General features: G+C 45.1%; 1 protein-coding gene across 2 annotated transcripts; it reads right to left on the bottom strand.

Moving 5' to 3' along the window:
• Positions 1–277: 277 nt before the first annotated feature.
• PSMD9 (proteasome 26S subunit, non-ATPase 9) lies at positions 278–22,388 on the bottom strand. Of its 2 annotated transcripts, XM_021698539.1 has the most exons (6): positions 22,111–22,388; positions 18,437–18,539; positions 15,037–15,248; positions 13,248–13,349; positions 2,055–2,143; positions 278–1,736 (listed from the first exon to the last, which is right to left on the bottom strand). In XM_021698539.1, exons 1-6 carry the CDS (start codon positions 22,246–22,248, stop codon positions 1,709–1,711), a joined length of 672 nt encoding a protein of 223 aa, XP_021554214.1. In that variant the 5' UTR covers positions 22,249–22,388; the 3' UTR covers positions 278–1,708. The 2 variants fall into 2 exon arrangements, with proteins under 2 accessions (XP_021554214.1, XP_044776949.1); XM_044921014.1 differs by lacking the exons at positions 15,037–15,248; positions 18,437–18,539.
• Positions 22,389–22,949: the final 561 nt, after the last annotated feature.

Raw genomic sequence — 22,949 nt, 5'->3', positions numbered from 1 at the left:
CATGATCTTGCTCTTCTTATCACAAAATGTGTCTGCAAAACCAGCTTGGTTCAACCTATTAGGATCATTTCAAAATGACTCTCAGCTACAATCTCACACACCATCCTGAGGTTTCTAAAGGGAGACCTGCAGGAAGCCAGCCAAAGGCACTGACGCGGAAAACTCTGGTGCTCTCATTTTAGAAGAATGTCAATGATTCTTCCCGCCCCCCCCCCTCCAAGCCCCAACGCCGGTTGATTAATAAGCATACATCTCAAAAAAAGGAACAAACTGGATGGTACAAGCTGTGTTTATTATAATCTAAGGCTTATAAAAAGAGATTGGAAAACACTTGGAATCAGCACACACAATTTAAACAGCAAATGCTGGTAAGCAGGGCATGTCTGTGGCTACAAGGGGGGGTGCATGTGGATTTAACTTTTGGGGAACACACTCAACAGGAAGGTTTTCCAGCTGAGCATGAGAATCCATGCCTGGAAAAGCACGCCCCAGTGCTGACTCCTGTCAGGGTAAGCTGGTTTCTGTATCCAACCCAAGCAAATCCATTCCCAAGGAACCCAGGCATGCCTCAGCAGAATGGGCCACACCACCTCTGAGACAGAAAGCGGTGTGCAAGAAATGGGGAAATAAACACTGGGATAAGGTGAAGAAAGTAAAACACAGGGTCACTAAGAATCACTGAAACCCATGTTGCCATGTGAAAGAGAAAATAAAAGGAAGAAGGAATCAGCATTTTCAAGAAGTCAGATCTGCACACACTGCTGGTTGCCATCAGCGATCAAGCACACCTTGGCAGTTTACAAACTTCTGTTGATCTGAGGGAATGATGAGGAGGTTCAATTATAAAAAATCAATTTAGAAGGTAATTTGCAAGGCTTTTTATTCCAGAAACGAACGGAGCTTGCTTCCCTCTAGTGGTTTACAGAAGAGGAAGCGGACACTGCAGTGAGCTACCCAGGGAGCTTGCTGGTTTTCCCTATTCTTCAAGGGAGCAGTTGTGGCCCCAGAGGATATAATTTCTGTATCCAGAGCAGCAATGACACAATGCAAATGCAGATGGTGCAAACGCCATTCACTAAAGTTTGATGCTTGTTCTGTCCAACTTTTTTTTTTTTTAATAAGCTCTACACCCAACATGGGGCTTGAACCTACAACTCGAAATCAAGAGTTGTATGCTCCACTGACTGAGCAAGCTAGGCACCCCTGTCCAACTTTCTGTAAGAATGTTCTAATTCCTGTCTGAGCTTTGGTTTGAGAGGTTCATAAGAAATTCAGTTGGCACTACATGTTAACTAAATTTAATTTAAGTAAAAAATTTAAAAAAAAAGAAAAGAAATCCAGTTGGGGTGATAACATGGTCATATCAGCACTGAAACCTGTGTTTATTTGGGGAAAGAAATCCTAAAAGAATAAAGTCCTATCAGCACCTACCAGAATAACTCCCGCCCACTGGCCCACAATCCAGAGGACTCCCATTTAGGGCCATGGCCTAATTTGCAAAAGATGCCAAGCACACACCAAGTTAACAATGCCTTAATCCCAAGAGATTACACTGGGAGGCCACAGCATTTCCTTCACCCAGAAGTTCAGGTTTCCAGTCTCTTCCAGATCCTTAAGCTTCGGGGACAGAGGAGAAGGAAGAAATTCCCACCAGACCCACATCCAGGACAAAGGAAGATGTTTTCCTATTACTGTTCCCCAGGGACAATCATCTTTGCAAAGGAATAATGTTGCAGCTGGAAGAAAAAAAGAAAAGGAACGACATAAATTTGGTGGCTCCATTCAGAAGACCAGTGTTTCATCTGCATTCTTTTAATTCTTTTAAAGCAAATGCCCAGTTATTGAAAGAACCAGAGTGACCGGGGCTCCCTCTGCCTCCATACCTGCAATCTCATTCCTGCTGCAGGTGCTTATCAGGAGTTTCTACAGGTGATCTGGGGAACACCCTCATTTCCCAGTGGCCCCCCCCCACCTCCTCCCCAGAGCTTTAGGGCTGACACACACTCAAGTGACAACTGACAGGGAGTTGTCAGTGAGCAGAAATGATACTTTACCCCAGCAGTCCTTTTCCTGCCCAGCGGGTCGGGACAAGTCTAAGCTGGTGTTTCTCCCCTCTGCGGATCACTGTCACATTCAGGGGTTTCTGAAAGGAAAATAAGCTCATTTTATAGTCACCCTGTTTAGTATTCAAAGAGATTCAGACTAAAATGCCGAGATACTGACTTCTGCACATCAGAGTGGTAAGGATGCTTATATTAATCATAGTCCTGCAGTTGTCAAGAGTGTGGGGGATGTGACACTCTTGGGGTACCCGACGGGCCACAAATTGGTAGCGTATTCCTGGACAAACATGTCTCTCCACCAAAAAAAAAAAATCTTTAAAAAGGCACACATGAGATACATTTTGCAGAAGTACAAGATGATATATGAACAAAGTGTTCCTTCTAGGACTGTTTATAAATTCAAAACCTGAAAATACCCAAAATATCCCTCGATAAGGTATTATTCAAATATAGCATAGTGAATGAAGCAGTTTTAGTAAAAACAAAACAAAGTATGAACCCATCTGAATATACGTTTTTGTTTGTTTGTTTTTTATTTATTTTTTAAATTCTTTTTTAAGGTAGGCTCCATGTGCAATGTGGGGCTTGAACTCTCAACCCTGAGATTAAGAGTTCAATGCTCTACCAACTGAGCCAGCGAGGCACCCCTGAATATACCTTATAAAAGGGCATATATATATATTGCTTCATGCATACAAAACTCTCTGGAAGATATACAAAAAAAACTGTTAACAATGGTTACTTGCAGAGAGAAGCACTAGGAGTTCAGAGTGAAAGAAGATGACATTTACTTTTGTATCTTTCTTTTTTTTTCTTTTTTCTTTAAAGATTTTATTTATTTGAGAGACAGCAAGCGAGAGAGCACAAGCAGGGGGAATGGCAGAGGGAAAGGGAGAAGCATACCCCCTGCTCAGACTCCAGGTCCAATTCCAGGACCCAGGGATCATGACCTGAGCTGAAGGCAGATGCTTAACCAACTGAGCACCCAGGCACCTCTACTTTTATATCTTTCTGTACCATTAATTTGTTTTTAGCATGTGTATGTATTACTTTGATGTAAAAAATTAAAATAGAATACATATGAAGGCAACTTACAAATTATAAGGTGCATCAAAATCTAGAACTTTGTGCATCAAAGGACACTATCAACAGAGTATATCAACAGAGTGAAAAGTAACTCACAGAATGGGAGAAAATATTGGCAAATCATATATCTGATAAGGGATTAATATCCAGAATATGTAAAGAACTCCTGCAACTCACAACAATAGCAAATAAAATAATTAAAAAATAAGCAAAAAACACAAGTAGACATTTCTCCAAAAAAGAGAAACAAATGGCCAAAAGCACATGAAAAGATGCTCCACATCACTAATCATTAAAGAAATACAAATCAAAACCACAATGAGGTATCACTACATATCCACTAGGACGGCTACTATCCAAAAACAGAAATGACAAGAGTTGGCGAGGATGTGGAAAAACTGGAACCCTTGCGCACTGCTGGGGGACATGAAAAATGGCCAGCCATTGTGGAAAACAGTATGGCTGTTCCTCAAAAAACTGATAAAAGATTTACCACATAATCCTGCAATTTTTTTTCAAAGATTTATTTATTTGAGAGAGAAAGACCATGCAGGGGGAAGGGCAGAGGGAGTCCCAAGCCGACACCGCTCTGCGCATGGAGCCCCAAGAGGGGCCTGATCTCATGACCCCGAGGATCAAAACCTGAGCCAAAACCAAGAGTCAGATGCCTAACTGACTGCACTACCAGAAGCCCCCACATAATCCTGCAATTAAACCTCTTGGTATATACCCCAAGAATTGAAAGCAGGGCCTCGAATAGGTATTTGTATACCCCTGTTCATAACAGCATTATTCGTAACAGTCAAAAGATGGAAGCCAACGAAGTGTCCATCAATGGACGAACGGATAAACAAAACGTGGTCTATTCACCCAATGGAATATTATTTAGCCTTAAAGAGGAAGGAAATTCGGACACGCACAATGTGAATGGACCATGAAGACATTATGCTAAGTGAAATCCGCCAGCCACAAAAGGAGAAATAGTGTCTGATTCCACTGATAGGTGCAAATTCCACTGAGAGCAAATTCACAGAGACAGAAAGCAGGTTAGTGGTCACCAGAGGCTTGGGGAGAGGAGAATGGAAAGTTAGTGTTTAACAGGTACAGAGTTTCATTTTGGAAAGCTGAAAAAGTTCTACGGATGGATGAAGATGGCTGCAGAACAATGCCAGAGAACTGCATTCTTGGAAATGGTTAAAGTGTTTACATTTTATGTTAGGTATATTTTGTCACAATTTTTTAAAAAAGATTTTATTTATTCATTTGAGACAGATACAGAGAGAGAGAGAGTGAGCATGAGCAGAGGGAGAGGGAAAAGCAGACTCCCCGTTGAGCAGGGAGCCCGACGCGGGGCTCGATCCCAGGACCCTGGGATCATGACCTGAGCCGAAGACAGACGTTTAACCATCTGAGCCATCCAGGCACCCCTATTTTGCCACAATTTTTAAAATTATGGCAGGGTGCCTGGGTGGCTCAGTTGTTAAGCATCTGTCTTTGGCTCAGGTCATGATCCCAGGGTCCTGGATCAAGCCCCGTGTCGGGCTCCCTCCTCTGCGGGAAGGCTGCTTCTCCCTCTCCCACTCCCCCTGCTTGTGTTCCCTCTCTCACCGTGTCTCTGTCAAATAAATAAATAAAATCTTTTAAAAAATAAAAATAAATAAAATTATGGCAGATTTTTTTTAAGATTTTATTTATTTATTTATTTATTTGACAGAGAGAGAGAGACACAGCAAGAGAGGGGAACACAAGCAGGGGGAGTGGGAGAGGGAGAAGCAGGCTTCCCGCCGAGCAGGGAGCCCGATGTGGGGTTCTAACCCAGGACCCTGGGATCATGACCTGAGCCGAAGACAGACGCTTAACGACTGAGCCACCCAGGTACCCCCGCCTTCTTTTTCAAAAAGCAATCACTATAGACATATTCATCCACACTTAGGAAATGTGTGAGATACATTGATGTGCTTCTGGTTCTAGAAATGATATCTAGACAAGATATGATGTTTAGACAAGCTAGAAACGCAGAGGTCATCCTTGACACGGGCTGGGCATCATATTAAAGCCCATATACTTACATTCTAAAGGTCTCTCTAATTTACCCACTTCCTTCCACCTCCAGCCCATTCACCAAAGTCACCATCACCCCTTGACCAGGCTGCTAAAACTGTCAGCCTTCCAATCAGCTCTCTACCTAGCATCTGGAGAAATCTTTCCAAGATACAAAGCTGCTTACATTATGTTACCCTCAGTTTGGAAGTGTGCATGGCTCTCTACTGCTCCTCAAGAAAAAAGAATGAAACCTTGATAGGACCACAAGGCCTCATGAAGTCTGGCCCCTGCCAACTTCCCAGCTCCACCTCATCCTTCCCTACTCCCTTCCTCCTTGCTCTGGGCTCCAACCGACTTCTCTGGCCCTCAGGGACATGACCCTGCTGGAAGGCTCCTCTCGCCATCTCCCTGCCAGTCTCCAGCCGTGATCAACTTCTTTTTTTTAAGATTTTATATTCTTTAAATAATCTCCACACTCAACGTGGGGCTTGAACTCACAACCCCGAGATCAAGAGTCGCATGCTCCACCGACTGAGCCAGCCAGGCAACCCCAGACCTTGATCAACTTCTAACGCTCACAGGTCACGTCCTCGGGAAGGTTATCCTAACCCCATCATTCCTCTCCTAGCCTTTTGGAACTTTCCCTCATGACACTCATGAGAGTGTATAATTACGTTTGACTAATGTTTGTCTTCTCCACCAAAGTGCTCCCGAGGCAAGGGCCTTCTGCTCATCTGTGTTGTTCCCGCTCTAGTCCAGCACTCAAACAGAGCAGGGAAGGGACTTAGGAGGGACAGACCCAGGACTTTTGTTCTTTCTTCAAAAACGTTTGCCCTACCTGATGCTTTTACACTAAAAATGTATTCTTTTTATTTATTTGAGATATAATTCATATACAATAAACTCATTTTAAAGTATACAATTCAGTGGGTTTTAGTACAGTCAGACATTTGTACAACCATGACTACTACCTGACTGAAGAACATTTTCATCCCCCAAAAGGACCCCTGCAACCATTAGCAGTCAGTCGACCCAATCCAGCCTCCACTCAGCCCAGGGCGACCGACCACCAACATGCTTCCTGTCTCCACGGAGCTGCCTGTTCCGGACACTTCACATAAACAGAATTCTAAAATACGCAGCCCTTTGTGTCTGGCTTCTTTTACTTAGCACAAATCCTTTCAAGGTTCATCCACGTTATAGCACGTCAGCACTCCATTCCTTTCCACAGCTCAATACAACATGCGTTGTTTATAATAAAGATAACTCTTTTTTGGGCGCCTGGGTGGCTCAGTTGGTTAAGCAACTGCCTTCGGCTCAGGTCATGATCCTGGAGTCCCGGGATCGAGTCCCGCATCGGGCCCCCTGCTCAGCGGGGGGTCTGCTTCTCCCTCTGACCCTCTTCCTCTCTCTGAGATTTAAAAAAAAAAAAAAACTTAAAAAAAAAAATAAAGATAACTCTTTTTTAATTTAAGATTTTCTTTTTTCCTTTGAAAATGCATGCATTTGATGCAGAAACTGAGCTTTGGAAAGACACCAAAAGAAAGAGAGATTTGTCTACAAGAGTATTAATTTCCAGGGGCGCCTGGGTGGCTCAGTTGTTAAGCGTCTGCCTTTGACTCACGTCATGATCTCAGGGTCCTGGGATGGAGCCCTGCATCAGGCTCCCTGCTCAGCGGGAAGCCTGCTTCTCCCTCTCCCACCCTCCTGCTTGTGTTTCCTTTCTGTCTCTCTGTCAAATAAATAAATAAAATCTTAAAAAAAGGGCGCCTGGGTGGCTCAGATGGTTAAGCGTCTGCCTACAGCTCAGATCATGATCTCGGGGTCCTGGGATCGAGTCCCGCATCGGGCTCCCTGCTCCTTGGGAGCCTGCTTCTCCCTCTGCCTCTCTCTCTCTCTCTCTGTCTGTCATGAATAAATAAATAAAATCTTTAAAAAAAAAAATCTTAAAAAAAAAAGAGTATTAATTTCCAGGTTTCCATAAAATTGGAAACTACCTAAATAACTAACAACAGAATGTGGTGGGGTTTTTTGCATCATTTTTCTTTTTTTTTTTTTTTAAGATTTTGTTTATTTGTGAGAGAGAGAATGAGAGACAGAGAGCATGAGAAGGAGGAGGGTCAGAGGGAGAAGCAGACTCCCTGCTGAGCAGGAAGCCCGATGTGGGACTCGATCCCGGGACTCCAGGATCATTACCTGAGCCGAAGGCAGTCGCTTAACCAACTGAGCCACCCAGGTGCCCCTGTATCATTTTTCTAAAGTCACAAAGCTGACCCTTGATTCTCAAGTTGCACTCTGGTTCCACGAGGATCCAGGGCCCTGAGGGGGTGAGGACTCCCCACCCCAGCAGCTCAGCTTTTATCTGTTTGATATATTGGAATTCCCCAAGAAATTTCATTTGAGAAAAGGTGCTGTTGCTTAAAAATGTTCAATAACTACTTTTGTAAAAAAGGATTCATAGTGTTATTAACTATAGTCACCATGCTGTGCGTGATAGTTCATAATAATGTTGTATTGCCTATTTGAAAGTTGCTAAGAGAGTAAACCTTAAAAGTTCTCATCACAAGAAAAAAAACTGTAACCACGGTGATGGCTATTAACTAGACTTATCGTGATGATCATTTTGTAATGTATAAAAATACTGAATCATTACACTGTACACTCGTAACTAACATAATGTTATATGTCGATTATACCTCAATAAGAAAAAAAGGATTCACAGATCTATGAAGAGCTTAAGAATATATTTAACTAGGGGCGCCTGGGTGGCTCAGATGGTTAAGCATCTGCCTTCGGCTCAGGTCATGATCCCAGCGTCCTGGGATCAAGTCCCACATCGGGCTCCCTGCTCCTTGGGAGCCTGCTTCTCCCTCTGCCTCTCTCTCTCTCTCTCTCTGTCTCTCATGAATAAATAAATAAAATCTTTAAAAAAAAAAAAAAGAATATATTTAACTAGAAAAGACAGACTAAAAATCAGTAGCTGTTATCGCTAATCACCAAAAACTGGAAACAACCTAAATGTCCCTCACTGGTAAATGGGTAAACCATCTGGCATTCATCTACGCAGTGGAGCGCTACTGAGCAGTAAAAAGGAGCAGACAACAGACACACACAACAATGTGGAAGAATCTCAGATGCACAATGCAAAGTGCAAGAAGCCAGATTTAAAAGGCCATCCATACTGTGCAGTTCCATTTATAGGACATTCTTGAAAAGGTAAAACTGTAGGGATGGAGCACAGATTGGTGGTTGTGTGGGGTGAGGGCTGGGGGAGGGGTTAACCACAAAAGGATATGAGGCCATTTGGGGAGGATGACAGAATTGCTCTGGATCTTCATTACAGTGGCAGTTACCAGACTATGTACATGTGTCAAAATTCCCAGGACCGTACACTATAAAGGGTGAATTTTGCTATAGGTAAATCACCCCTTAATAAAAATAGCCAATAGCTCCATATGCTGGTATATGAACAGACCGACCCCAGAAGGACACACAGCTGCAAAGTGGCTACCTCTGGAGGAGAGAGAGATTTTTCATTACATGTTCTTTGATTTGGTCTTAAACATGTGTATGTATTACCTCTTCCAGAACAAGAGACATATTTACAAAATAAACCAGTAACAATGAGCCCAGGCAACTGCAAAGTTTAGAAGTGTGTGCAGTAAGCAAGACACGTGAGAAAACCGTAACACTAGGAAAGCCTGGGGAAAAGGAGTGAAAAAGTAAGAGAGACTCTGGGTAAACATAACAGAACAAACCGACATCTAGAACCCTCACTAACATCATGACAGGACAGCCAAGGGGTAACAAAGGAACACCACCACAAGACAAATAAATCACATGGAAGGAGACTGCAAAGATGAGAGAAGGCACCAAAATGAAAAGCCAACAGAAACTGGACAAGTGGTAACTAAGCAAGTAGAGAAATCAGAAACCCTGTGTGGTGGGTTCTAGAAAATGCCCATAAATTCTTTGATATTCCTTCAAGAGGTAAAGGCTAATTCCCCTACTTTGAGTGTGGGCTGGACTTGGTGAGTCCCTTCTAATGAACAGAATGATGTGGAAGTGAAAATGTGCGTCTTCAGAGACTGGGTCAAAGGCAACTCCGCAGCCTCCTCTCTGCTCTCGCTTGGACGGCTCACTCTGGGGGAAGCGGCCGCCATGTTGTGAGGACACGCCCAGCAGCACTATGGAGAGGCCAGAGCGACGAGGAACTGATGTGCCATCAGCCATGTGAGTGAGGCATCTCGGAAACAGACATTCTAACCTCAGTCGAGCCTTCAGATGACTGCAGCTGCTGCCAACATCTTGACTACAACCTCATGAGACGGTAAGCCAGAAACACCCAGCTAAAACACTCCTGGATGTCCAACCCTCAGAAACTGTGAGAGATAATAAATTTAAGCTGCTAAGTTTACAATGACTTTTTTACTCAACAATAAACAACTAATACACCCTTTATGACAACAGGTTAAAAAGAAGCTGATGGGGCACCTGGGTGGCTCAGTTGGTTAAGCGTCTGCCTTCAGCTCAGGTCATGATCTCAGGGTCCTGGGTCAAGCCCTGCATCAGGCTCCACACTCAGCAGGGAGCCTGCTTCTCCCTCTCCCTCTGTCCCCTCCCCCACTCATGCTCTCTCTCTCTCTCAAATAAATAAGTAAAATCTTAAAAAAGAAGAAGAAGCTGATAAAGAACAAAGGGATTTGTTCCGGGGAACCCCAGAAAGGTTCAGAACAAACAGACCAATGGATAATAAAGAATAAGAATCCCACTTACAGGAATTTGACATATAACAGGTGGCAACAGAAATGAGTGGGTAAAGTATTAACTATTCACTAATGGTACAGGGACAACTACTGTCCATCTGGGGAAAAAAGAGTTTGGTACCTCACCTCACACCATTCACAAAATGAGTATCAGATGAGGTATATACTAAATTGTTGTATATACAACAAATGTCCACACAATATCTTACACATGAATGTTCACAGAAGTATTATTCACAATAACCAAGAAGTGGAACCAAACCCAATACTCATCAACTGACGAACAGATAAATAAAATGGGTAAGTAATGTATATCCATACAGTAGGATAGGACTCAGCCACAGAAAGGAATGAAGTACTGAAACCTGCTACAACATGGATGAACCTTGAAAACGTGATGCTAAAAAAAGGAAGTTAATCACAAAATATCACGTATTATACGATCCCATTTATATGAAATGTCCAGAATAAGCAGATCCATAGAGACAAAAGTTTAGTGCTTTAAGGATTGGTGGGTAGGGGGAAGGGGGAGTGACCGCTAATGGGTATGGAGTTGATTTTCGAGGTGTGAAAATGTTCTAAAATTGATTGTGGTGGGCGCCTGGGTGGCTCAGTTGGTTGAGCGACTGCCTTCGGCTCAGGTCATGATCCCGGAGTCCCGGGATCGAGTCCCGCATCGGGCTCCCTGCTCGGCGGGGAGCCTGCTTCTCCCTCTGACCCTCTCCCCTCTCATGTGCTCGCTCTCTCTCATTCTCTCTCTCTCTCTCAAATAAATAAATAAAATCTTTAAAAAATAAAATAAAATAAAATTGATTGTGGTGATGGATGCACAGTTCTATGAATATACTAAAAACCACTGAGCTATGCAGGGTTTTTTGTTTTTTTTTTTTTAAGATTTTATTTATTTATTTGACAGAGAGAGACACAGTGAGAGCAGGAACACAAGCAGGGGGAGTGGGAGAGGGAGAAGCAGGCTTCCCACCAAGCAGGGAGCCCAATGCGGGGCTCGATCCCAGGACCCTGAGATCATGACCTGAGCCGGAGGCAGATGCTTAACGACTGAGCCACCCAGGTGCCCCTGCAGGGTTTTTTTTAAAAGATTTTATTTTTTTAAGTAATCTCTACACCCAACAAGGAGCTCAAATTCACAACCCCAAGATCAAAAGTCACATGCTCACCGACTGAGCCAGCCAGGTGCCCTGAGTTATGCACTTTAAATGGGGGAACTGTATGGTATGTGAATTATGCCTCAAAACCATTTTAAAAAAATAATAGAAGATTGGGGCACCTGGCTGGCTCAGTCGGTTAAGCAGCTGACTCTTGATTTTGGCTCAAGTTATGATCTCAGGGTTATGAGACTGAGCCCTGTGTTGGGCTCCACGCTGGGCGTGGAGCCTGCCAAAGATTCTCTCTCTCCCTCTGCCCCTCCTCCTGCCTCTCTCTCTCTCTCAAAATAAATAAATAATAATAAATAATAATAATAGATCAATTCCAGATGAATTAAAGAAAAACTAAAAACAAATCAATAAAAGTATGAGAAGAACTTCCTTAAGCAGACACAAAATGCAAAAGCCATAAAGCAAGAAACTGATGAATTTGTCAAAATCAGAATTTTGAACTTCCATGCAAGTACAGATTTGCTGGAGGTGTCGGTGAAGAAATGAAGGCCTGACCTCTGGCTGGGGCACAGACACCAACCGACTGTATTTCGGCCCAATGCCTGCCTTCCGACGAGTTACACGTGGATGAGCAGCACAGCCAAGCAGCTGAGTGGGCACAAGACAAACCAAAAACTGTGGGTTAAACCGAACATTTCATCTGGGAATGAAAAACTTTCATAGATAATTTCTGTAGACTTCGAGTCCCACATTTCTCCTGCAAAGTGTGGATCTTTGCCAAGATAACTTTTGTTAAAGTTACATTACTGAGCCATGAGCTGAGGTGATCAGGTGGAAATGCTATTTAAAGGAGTACTATTCCAGAAACTGGAAGACTGCAGCCAATTTCGAATCCCAACCCTTATTATATTTTCAAGGACTGAAACTGTCAATCTGCGCATGAAGCAGTTCTAACGTATTCCTGCTTGAATTGTGCTTTGCTACCATGTACTGTCCCGTATTTCCTTAAATTCTCAGGTATGGTTTTGGCAGGGAAGACCTTGTAATATTAACAAATTTAACAAAATGGTTATCTAAGTAACTTAAAAAAAAAAAACTTCCAAGTAATTAGTCACCATAAACTAAGTTAAAAGACAAGGAGCAAGGGCGCCTGGGTGGCTCAGATGGTTAAGCGTCTGCCTTCGGCTCAGGTCATGATCCCAGGGTCCTGGGATCGAGCCCCGCATCAGGCTCCCTGCTTGGCGGGGAGCCTGCTTCTCCCTCTCCCTCTACTGTTCCCCCTGCTTGTGCTCTCTCACTCACTCTGTCAAATAAATAAATAAAATCTTAAAAAAAAAAAAAAGACAAGGAGCGAATCAGGAGAAACATATATAGCATGAAAACAGGCAAAGGTTTCGTATCTGGAGTATGTTAAAAAAATTCCTATAAATCAATTTTTTTTAAAAGACAACCCAATGGGAAAAAATATAAACAGACAATCCACAGAAATGAAAATATGAACATTAATGCACATATAAAATAAAGATACTCAACCTCACTGGTAATCAGGAAAATACAAATTAAAATAAGATGCTGTTTTAGCAAAAATGTTAAAAGATCAGCAATACAGAGTACTATGGATGATATGATACACTCACATACTGTTGGCCGGGGTATAAATTAGTGACACTGTTTTGGATTACCTACCATAAGTGTGTATAATCCACTGAGAGCCTGTAATTCTATTTTCTGGTATTTACATCAAGAAGTAGCACCCGAACAAGAATATATGACTGTTCATGCTAGTATAAAACCAAAAATAACCAAAACGTCCCCTGATAAGGCAGGGGATGGACAAACTGGGGTCTGTTCCTACAATGGAATGCTATGCAGCAGTACAAAAGAGCAAGGTATGTGAAAATGCAAAGATCTTCAAGAAATACTGTTGAATGAAAGCAGGGAAGGAGTATTTATATAGTTATATAGGGCGGCTGCAAAGGCCCCACCCAGGTGTCATTTGTACAAGATAAGGGACGGACATAAGGGAGAAAAAGCTTTCCAGGCAGAGAGAACAGCAAGTGCAAAGGCCCTGTGCCTGAGCAACAGCTCTGTGAAGGCAGCAAAGACCCCAGTGACAATTCCTGGCCCCGGGCAATTCTAGGGTTACTGACCAGATGTGACCTCCAACTCACCCCCTCACTGTGCTGCACCACACTGCCAATGTTATGCAGAGACTGGAAGTTCTGGGTGTTCACAGAACCAAACTCCACAATCTCGTCATCCACTTGCAGACCCTAAAGAGAGAAGAGAAAATAGAAAACCAGGGTAGAGGTTAAATGTGCTTCTGGTGTTCTTTACCCTTCCATGCCCAATTTAACGTCCAGGCCAAGAGCTTGTTTTCTGCGGGGAAGAGTGGCAGGCACAAAGCAAAGAGCTCAGGGATTTAGCTACCTCACATGGAGGGCGGCGGCGGTGGGTAATTGGGCCACCTCCTCCTGGGGATTCCTTCTAGGACAGATCTAGTAAAAGGGGGCCAGATCGGCCCAATGTCTGATAAAAGCTGGTGGCGGTACAGGCTGTAAAGAATGTGGGGGAAAAGCCAAATGCTATCTTCTGGGGTCAGGGGCGAGAAGAGGCAGGCCAATCTGGGCCTATTTTGTTCAGGAGTCAGAATTTAGGCAGGTTTGCCCTAGAGGTCCCCAGACAAACAGCCACAGGCACAAGGCTGACCGAGGACTAGTGTGATCCTTTCATTCTAAGAACACAGATCACGATTCATTCATTCCTTCCACAAATATTTGTCGTGGGCCAACTACAGCCCTGTGCTAGATGCTGTGCATAGAGTAGCGAGTAAAACGAAGCTCATGTGTAACTTACCATCTTGTGATCATTAGAGACTTCTGGCAGGACCTGGGTTTAGGACCCAGTTCCATAGCTGAGGAGCTATGTGTCTTGGCACCAGTTACTTCAGGTCTTAGAGTCTTTGTTCGTGGGTAAAATGGGGTTAAGATCAGTGCCTACCCCAGAAGGTGGCTGTGGGATTAAATGCTAACTACATAGCCACATAAAAACTTGAACATGATGTTCAGAGTCACATTATTCATAACAGCCAAAAGACAGACACCAAATGTTCATGAACTGATGAATGGATAAAATCGATGGGACATATCCACACAACAGAATATTACCCGGCCATAAAAAAGGAAACAAATAGAGATACATGTTCTATCACAGATGAACCGTGAACACATGATACTAAGTGGGAAAAGCCGGTCATAAAGGGTCATATATAATTCCATTTATATGAAACATCCAAAATAGGCAAATTCATAGACGGAAAGCAGACTGGTGGTTGCAAGGGGCTGGGGGGGGATGGGATTGGGGGCTGATGGCTAATCAGTATAGGGTTTCTTTTCAGAATAATGAGAGTGTTCTAAAACTGCTTGCAGTGATGGATGCACAGCTCTGTGAATACATTAAAAGCCACGGACTTGTATACTTCAAATGGGTAAAATTTTATGGTGTGTGAACAGTTCCTCAATAAAGCCATTTTAAACTTTTAAGAATATGCCAGGTAAGATCTAGAACTCGCTTGGCAGACAGCTGGTGCAAATCAAGGACTCAGTAAATGGCAGCTACTGTTGTCCCTCTCATGTCTACTACTTAGTGCCCGGCTGAAATAAGCCCGAGAGATCCTCTTTCCCTCTCTCGGAATATTTATCACTTTCTACCTTGTGTCTCAGGCCCCTCCCTGATCAGGTTAGTGAGCAGCAGGGGCTGACTCCTCTCCAAAACCCTGGCCCCAGCACAGGGCTGGGCCCCCAGGACTCAGTCAGTGCTTGCTAAGTAAGTGGGTGGAGTCCAGCTGCAGCATGGAGAGACAATGGGTCTGTCTGCCGATGGTCCCCCCCATCAACCCCGAGGCTACGTGACCCACAGCACCCTCTGGGGATGGATTTCGGTGGTGGGGTATTGGCTTACTGCAATACTGGCAGGGGAGCCAGGGCTGATGCTGTTCACTTTGGCGAAGGCCTGAGGGGGGCTGAGGCCCTCCCTCTGGCCCTGGTTGTGGCTCATGGCCTCTCTGTGGGCCTCAGCCATGTCCCGGGCCTGCTTCTCCTTGTCTCGAGCGTGCAGCTGGTGCAGGGCCGTTTCCACCTGCTTCATGATGGCCTGGTGATCATTCTGCAAGCCTGGGAGGAGAACGCCACATCAGCGGACGAGGAGAACGGCTGAGGACACCAGACTCCCACATCCACTCACTGAATAGTTACCAAGCACTTATTCCCGGCCAGACACTGGACTAGAGGCTGAGGACAAACCTGTGGCCAACAGGGGGCCACCATCATGACGCTCACAGTCCAGCAAGGAAAGCTGCTCAGGAACAAGTCATTACTGTAACATCTGATGACTGCTGCTGAGGGCAAGCCAGCCAGGACCCGACCTTGCCAGTCTAGGAGATCAGGGAAGCCTTCCCAAAGGCAGCGCTGTTTCAACAGAGACTTGAAAGGTGAGGAGGAGCAAGAAATCGCCCCGCTGAATCCACAGCCTCAAATGCATACACGGGGCACGTGTGGTGACCATGCAAATGAGTGCCGTGAGCTGGGTGTAAGGACTTCACTTTTCTCCTAATGCCCCTGGAAGGAAAAATGATGCCTAAGTCCACTAACACATGGCCGGTGATGTTCGGTCTGGGAGAAATAATAGCAGATAAGCTAGAGATTAGAAATTTGGGGGTAAAATCCTCTTTTTCAGTACTGATGGCTAATTCAAAATGTGGAGAACTGGGGTGCCTGGCTGGCTCCCCAGTTGGAAAAGCATGCAACTCTTGATCTCTGGGGTAGTGAGTTCAAGCCCCACGCTGAGTGTAGATTTTACTTAAAAAAAAAAAAAAACTTCTGAGAATAGTCTTTCAAAAGAAGATCAATAAGAATTGCTCACAGATGCCTGGGTGGCTCAGTCAGTTAAGCGTCTGCCTTCGGTTCAGGTCATGATCCCAGGGCCCTGGGATCGAATCTTGTGTGGCTCTCCCTGCTCAGCGGGGATTCTGCTTCTCCCTCTCCTTCTGCCCCTCCCCCTGCTCATGCTCTCTCTCTTGCTCACACTCTCTCTCAAATAAATAGATAAAATCTTAAAAAAAAAAAAAAGAATTGTTCAACCAAATTCTTAAATATAATAAAGTCATTAAGATAGTGTGGTATTGGGGCAACTGGCTGGCTCAGTCAGAAGAGAATGCAACTCTTGATCTCAGGGTTGTGAGTTAAAGCTCTACACTGGATGTACAGATTACTAAAAAAATAAATAAATAAACTTAAAAAAAAAAAAAGACAGGGACGCCTGGGTGGCTCAGTCAGCTAAGCATCTGCCTTAGGCTCAGGTCATGATCCTGGGGTCCTGGGATTGAGCCCTGCATTGGTCTCCCTGCTCAACGGGGAGCCTGCTTCTCCCTCTCCCTCTACTCCTCTCCCTGCTTGTGTTCTCCCTCTCTCTCTAATAAATAAATAAAATCTTAAAAAAAATTTTTTTTTAAAGTGAGATATCAGCAAAGAGATATATCAACAGAACAATGCAAAAAAAACTTAAGATACCTAAATACGTCTGAAAATTTCCTATGTCATACTGCAGCATTTCAAATTAATGGAGAAAGAATAGGCTATTTAATAAATGGTGTTGGAACATCAGGGTAACCATCTGGAAAAAAATAAGTCAGTGCCCTCTCTCACACGGTACGCTCTGCTTCTCCAATTTCCCTCAGTATCCGAAATGCCAAGGAAAGCAGGCCACATCCCTCGGGAGTCTGAGGGTTTAGCCAAAAGCCCCAAATTTCCCTCCAGTCTTAACATCGTTTTTCCCTACTCTGTATCTTCCACTTGTCTCAATACAAAAACGGTATGCTTCTTTTCCCAAAACCTACAAGGAAAAGTGATACTCGAAGATGCTGTTCTATGATTATATGGCAGCTTTGAGGGACGCCTGGCAGCTCAAGAGGTATCTCACGCCTGTGGTTACTTGTGCCTCCAGTGAGAAGCTCAGTCTTATACCAAAACAGGCTGGGGATGGAATCAAGATTCAGACCCATAAACCAGAGGTCATTAAGTGAAAAATGTGCACGATAAATTCCCCTCTAATAGGATTTTGTGGGGAAAGGCTGCCAGTTGCCCATCTGTGGCAGGGGTGAATAACGGCCCCAAACGTGTTCTCATGCTAGTCCCCAGAACCTGCCCGTACGTGACTTTCCAAAGCAAAGGGGGCTTTACAGATGTGGTTAAGTTCAGGATACTGTGTGGGGAGATCATCCTGGATTACCCAGATGGGGGGCCCAGCGTGATCACAAGGGTCTTCATAAGTGAAAGCGGGAGGCAGAGAGTGAAAGAGGTGGGATGGCTGGACCAGAGGTTGGGAGGTGCAGGTGATGGCTTTGGGGACGGGAGGGGCTCTGAGCCACGGGACACAGGCACCTCCAGAAGCTGGGAAAAGATAAAGAAACGGGCTCTTCCCTAGAGCCTCCAGAAGGAACACGGCCCTGCCAACACTTTGATCTTAGCCCAGCAACACTGACGTGGGTACCTGATTATTTTAAGACAATAAATCTGGGACATTTGCAGTCACTAAGTCTGTGGGTATTTGTTACAGCAGAAACAGAAAACTAAGATACTCCCCAATTGCTACTCTCAACTTGTTCCTCAACTATAAACAAATAAATGACTTTATTTAGGACAGTGACATGCCCACCACAGGGTACATTGCCCAACGTGTCTTGCAGGCAGAGGGGCCGAGGAGGGGAAAGCAGAAATCAATGCAACAAGGTGGAGGTGGGACGTGCAGGACGGATCCTTAAAGGGAGGGTACTGGCTGGCAAAGGACCTGCTGCCCTTCCCACCGTCTTCCTCCCCTTCCTTCCTGGCTGGCACATGGACATGGTGACCCTAAAGATGGATGACATGTCCTAAGGATGGCCGAGCCCGGGATCTGACGGCCGGCCCCACACTGGTGACCTCCACATGGCTGTGCTGAGGGGCGGAACACTCCTGCGTGAGTGGCCGCAGTCAGGTCACTATCCTTACCAGGTGAACGTACTTCCTAACACATAACTGATCTGATTAGGATTGTAAGCGATTTGTGACCTGGGTTTCTAGCGTCATTTAGGAGAAGTTTCCACAGTGAAGCCAAGTCCTTAAAAACAAAATGAACAATGAAACCATAAATTTCGAACCCTAGAGGCCACCCCATTTCCTCAGTTCTCAGTCCCTGGAAGAGGAGAGTGAGCTAATCCCATCAAGGTGGAAGAGAGGAAAGCAGAGAATAGTGAGATTTCACACATGGGCCTCAGCCTCCCTCGCTGCAAGCTGGGGGATCGGCTGCGCACGCGCACACCACTCACAGACGATGTTGTGCCTTGCGGTTCGAACTTGGTACAGGTCCACGTCTGACCGGGGGTAGCCCTCGCAGTCCACCAGCGGCTCGTTCATCCCCACGCCTTTTTGCTGGAAGGAAGAAACATGCTTAAGACTTCACAGGTATGAAGTCCTCAAGACCTTTTTCCCTTTGCAGCCATCATCAAGGCAACAGAAATCAAAGCTGCCACATACCAATCACACAGCATGGGCCACATACTTTCCCCAAATGCTCCCACAACCACCCTCGGAAGGGGGCACTATTTTTTTTTATTGACTTTTAATAACACAAGTAACGAATGAATCCGTTCTCCTCTTTTGAAGTTGGAACAGTGCAGAAAGTAAAGACTCTTTTGAGCTTCGTCCCCAAGGCCAGCCTCCTGGACTCCTCCAAACCCTCCTTCCTACAGCAGCTGACACCTGGCTGGTGGCCTTGGAAGCTGGAGGGGAGTGAAAACCCCAAAGAGCATCCAGCTGTGGCAGGATTTTGGTTCTTTCGGAAAGTAAAAAGGGATCTAAAAGGGATTTCAAAGAGGTTTTCATCCCTTTAAGGACTCACTGATATCAATCGCCTCTGGGGAAAGGAATTGGGTGGCCTAGGGGACAGGGAAGGAAGAGGGACTTTTCATTTTCTATCCTTTTGTAGACTTTTTGAATTTTGACCATGGACGCGTATTCCCTATTCAAAACAATATATTTAACATTTTAAAGTCTTTTCCTATGTAAGTCAGAGCAGGGTGCACAAAAGCAATGAAACGCGTCATGTAATGGAGGGCAGAGAGTTTCCAGTCGGTTAGACTGATTTGAATCTCAGTTCTGCCGTGTACAACGTGGGTACCCTTGGTTAAGACCTTCCCCTCTCCAAGCCTCAGCTTCCTCAATTATAAAATGGGAATACTGGCACTCGCCTCCCTTCGCACCTGCCGTGAGAATTAATGAGTTGACCTGTGTAGAGTGCTTAGCACAGTGCTAGGCATATTCACAGTGAGGTGAATAGTGGCCCCCAAAAGATGTGTCCCAAGTCCTAACCCTCCAGAACCTATCAATGTGCCTTGTTTGGAAAAAAAAGGATCTTTGAAGATGTAATTAAGGCTTTCGAGATGAGATCATCTTGGATTAAGGGTGGACTCTCAATCCAATGACAGGTATCCTTACAGAGAAGAGAGGCAGATCCGGGACACAGAGAAGATGGAGTGACCGGGGCAGAGACTGGAGTTAACCAACTGCAAGCCAGGGATGGCCAGCAGCCACCAGAAACTAGGACGGAGGCATGGAACAGACTCTCCCTCAGAGCCCCCAGAAGAAACCAACCCTGTTGACATCTCATTTATTTTTAGCACTGAATAATATTCTATTGTTTAGAGGTACCACAATTTATTTACCTATTCACCGACTCAAAGACATCTTGGTGGCTTCAAGTTCTGGCAACTGTGAAAAAAGCTGCTACGAACGTCATGAAGGTTTTTGTGTGGACACATTTTTCAACTCCTCTGGGTAAATACCATGGAACCCAGTTGCTGGATGGTATGGTAAGAGAGTGTTTGGCTTTGTCAGAAACTGCCCTACTTTTGCATTCCCTCCAGCACTGAATCAGTTCCTCCACATCCTCAGCAGCATCTGGAGTTGGAATCGTGAACACTGGCTATTCTGACACCTATGTACTAGTACTTCGTGGTTGTTAACTTGCATTTCTCTTATGACATATGACCTGGAGTGTCTTTCCATAAGCTTATTTGCCATCTATGGATCTTTGGTGAGCCGTCTGTTAAGGTCTTTGGCCAATTTTTTAAATCAAGTTATTTGCCTTTTTTAGGATAGAGATGGAAGAGTTCTTCGTATTTTCTACACCCCTTGTTAGGTATCTGCAAATATCCTCTCCCATTTGGCGAACTGTCTTCTCCCTCTCTTGACTGTGTCTTTTGAGACACACATTTTAAGTTCTGATGAAGTCCGATTCATCTATCTTTTTTCTTTCATTGCTTGTGATTTTGGCATCACATCTAAGAAGGCTTTGCCTGATCCAAGGTCACAAAAATTTACTATGTTTTATTCTAAGAGATTTATAGTTTTAGCTCTGCCCCCTTTTTTAAAAAAATAATCACAGAGCAGGGCTTCAGGCTTAAAGCTTTCAGCCAGCAATGGTAGCTAGTAAAAAAGAATGAACATACTACATCACCTTGATATGCATTTTTATCTTATATTTAAGGGAAAAAATTCCCAGTTTTTTTCATATGCTGTAGAGTTATAAAATTTCCATTTAAGATAAGTTAAGTAAAAAAGTGCATCAACATAAAGAAAAATACCAAGGGAAAGCAGTACAGGAGGTATTATGGATACCTGTTTGAGGTATAAAATAAAGCTCGGGAAATTGTTAGCACAATGCTTGAAAACACAAGTTCTGGATTCAACAGGCCTGAGATCTGAATCTCATTTTGTGACTCTAAGCAAGTGACCTCCCCTTTCTGAGCCTCAGAGTAACATACTAACTTCACAGGGTGGTTGTGTGGATTTCGTGATGTAACACACACATAAACCAGCACCCTTCAGGCATATAATAAATGGTACCCGGGCCTCCATTTGATGCTTCCCTTTTACTCCCATCACCTCAAATGCATTCCATCCACCCTACATAGGCTTTATTTAATTTATACTTCCTCTGCAAATTGATTTGTGATTTTACACCAATTGTCATAAGAAAAACTACCAGCTTTGGAGTCAGACAGACCTGGGAACTAGGCCACTTCCTAGCTACATGACCCTAGACAAGGGTTTGCCTCACCCTGGGCCTCAGTTCCGGATGATAAGGCGCCTTACCTGTCACTCAAAGCTCGGTCTTTCGAGCAGTAGCATCAGCATCGCTGGGAATTTGCTAAAAATACAGCATCTGCACCTGCGCGCCCCATCCTCGTCAGAAACTGAATTTTAACAGATCCCCAGGGGCTTGGCAAACACGTGAAAGTTTAAGAAGTTCTGACGTGAAGTGGGTTAGCAAAGCACAGATCTTCTGGTACACGTTCAACAAGGACTGACGATGGTGGTGATTATCACCCTGCCTCTGCAAATTTATTAGCTCTGTGGCCTGAGGCAGGCTTAAGTAACGCCTCTGTTTCCTCATCCCTAAAATGAGGGGAATAGTAGAACTCACCTCAAAAGGTTGCTGCGAGGGTTAAATGAGCTAACCAATGTAAAGCAATTAAAACAGCGCCCATGGGACGCCTGGGTGGCTCAGATGGTTAAGCATCTGCCTTCGGCTCAGGTCATGATCCCAGGGCCCTGGCATCGAGCCCCACATCGGGCTCTGTGATCAGCGGGGAGCCTGCTTCTCCCTCTCCCTCTGCCTGCCTGTCTGCCTATTGTGATCTCTCTCTCTCTGTGTGTCAAATAAATAAAATCTTTAAAAAAATAAAAATAAAAAATAAAACAGCGCCCGGCACACGGTAAGGGCTCCATAAACGCTTGCTGTATACCAACACCCATTGCTCTTAGTTGCCTCCTGCTTGCTGCCGACAGAGGCCGCAGTTGCCGCGCTTTGGGCCTCCCGGGGAGGGAGAGCGCCACTGCGAAGAGCTCAAACGCAGACCGCCCCGGCCTCCCAATCCTCCCAGGTCAGGAGGGCCTGGGCTCCCCGCCACGCCCGCCCGGGAGCCCCGAGCCCACTCACGCTCTCCAGCACGTCATAATTGGCTTTGATCTGCGCCTCGATCTCCTCCTTGCGCCGTATGAGCTCCTGCACGTCGCTGACTGTCACCGCGCCGGCCTGCGGGGAGTCTTCGCTCTGTCTAGTTTCGCCCTCCGACATCGTGGACCTCCGCGCGGGGTCCTGGACACCAGGCTTCCCGGCTTCCTGGATGCGGACGCCCGAGGAGACTGCGGCTACGGGTTCGCCCGCGAGCCAAAATTCCTCGCCATCCGCGAGCCGCAGTTGAAGGGAGGGGCGTGGTTTGGGGGCGGGGTCTCCGGAAGCCACACCCTGCTGGAACTGGGGAATCTTCTGGTGACTGGGGAAGGCCAGTATGGGGAGGAATGGGTTCCAGGTCCCTCACCAGCCAGAACAAGATGATCTCTCCCTCGATGACCCGTTCGCTTTCACATTCATTCAGCAGACATCTATTGAGTGCCTACCACATGTTTTTGCCAAAGCACTGTGCGGGGCGCTCCAGTTCAGCTCTTCACATCTACCCAGCCCTTGAGAGTTAACAAAACACATTCAGATTCCTTACCCCCCATTTTTTAAAAGATGTTATTTTTTAAAATTATTATTATGTTTTAGAGAGAGAGTGTGCACGCGGGAGGTGGGGAGGGGCAGAGGGAGAGAGAATCCTAAGGATGCCCCACGCCTGAAACGAGGGGGGGGGGGGGTGATCCATCTCATGACCTTGACATCATGACCTGAGCGGATATCAACAGTCAGATGCTCAACCGACTGAACCACCCAGGCACTCTAAGATTTTATTACTTTTAAGTAATCTCCAAACCCAACGCGGGGCTGGAACTTGCAAG

This window comes from Neomonachus schauinslandi, chromosome 14, assembly GCF_002201575.2.
Source record: "Neomonachus schauinslandi chromosome 14, ASM220157v2, whole genome shotgun sequence".
NCBI lineage: Eukaryota > Metazoa > Chordata > Mammalia > Carnivora > Phocidae > Neomonachus > Neomonachus schauinslandi.
The sequence above is the reverse complement of the archived record's forward strand: the minus strand, read 5'-3'. Positions and strand labels throughout refer to the sequence as shown.

What these genes read in the sequence shown, in the direction of transcription:
- PSMD9 (XM_021698539.1), bottom strand. Translation starts at nt 22,248, where the DNA reads ATGTCGGAGGGCGAAACTAGACAGAGCGAAGACTCCCCGCAGGCCGGC. An exon ending in ATTATGACGTGCTGGAGAGC is followed by an intron (nt 18,540 to 22,110) that starts GTGAGTGGGCTC and finishes TCTTCCTTCCAG; the next exon opens with CAAAAAGGCGTGGGGATGAA. An exon ending in GCAGGAAAAGGACTGCTGGG is followed by an intron (nt 1,737 to 2,054) that starts GTAAAGTATCAT and finishes TTTTTCTTCCAG; the next exon opens with CTGCAACATTATTCCTTTGC.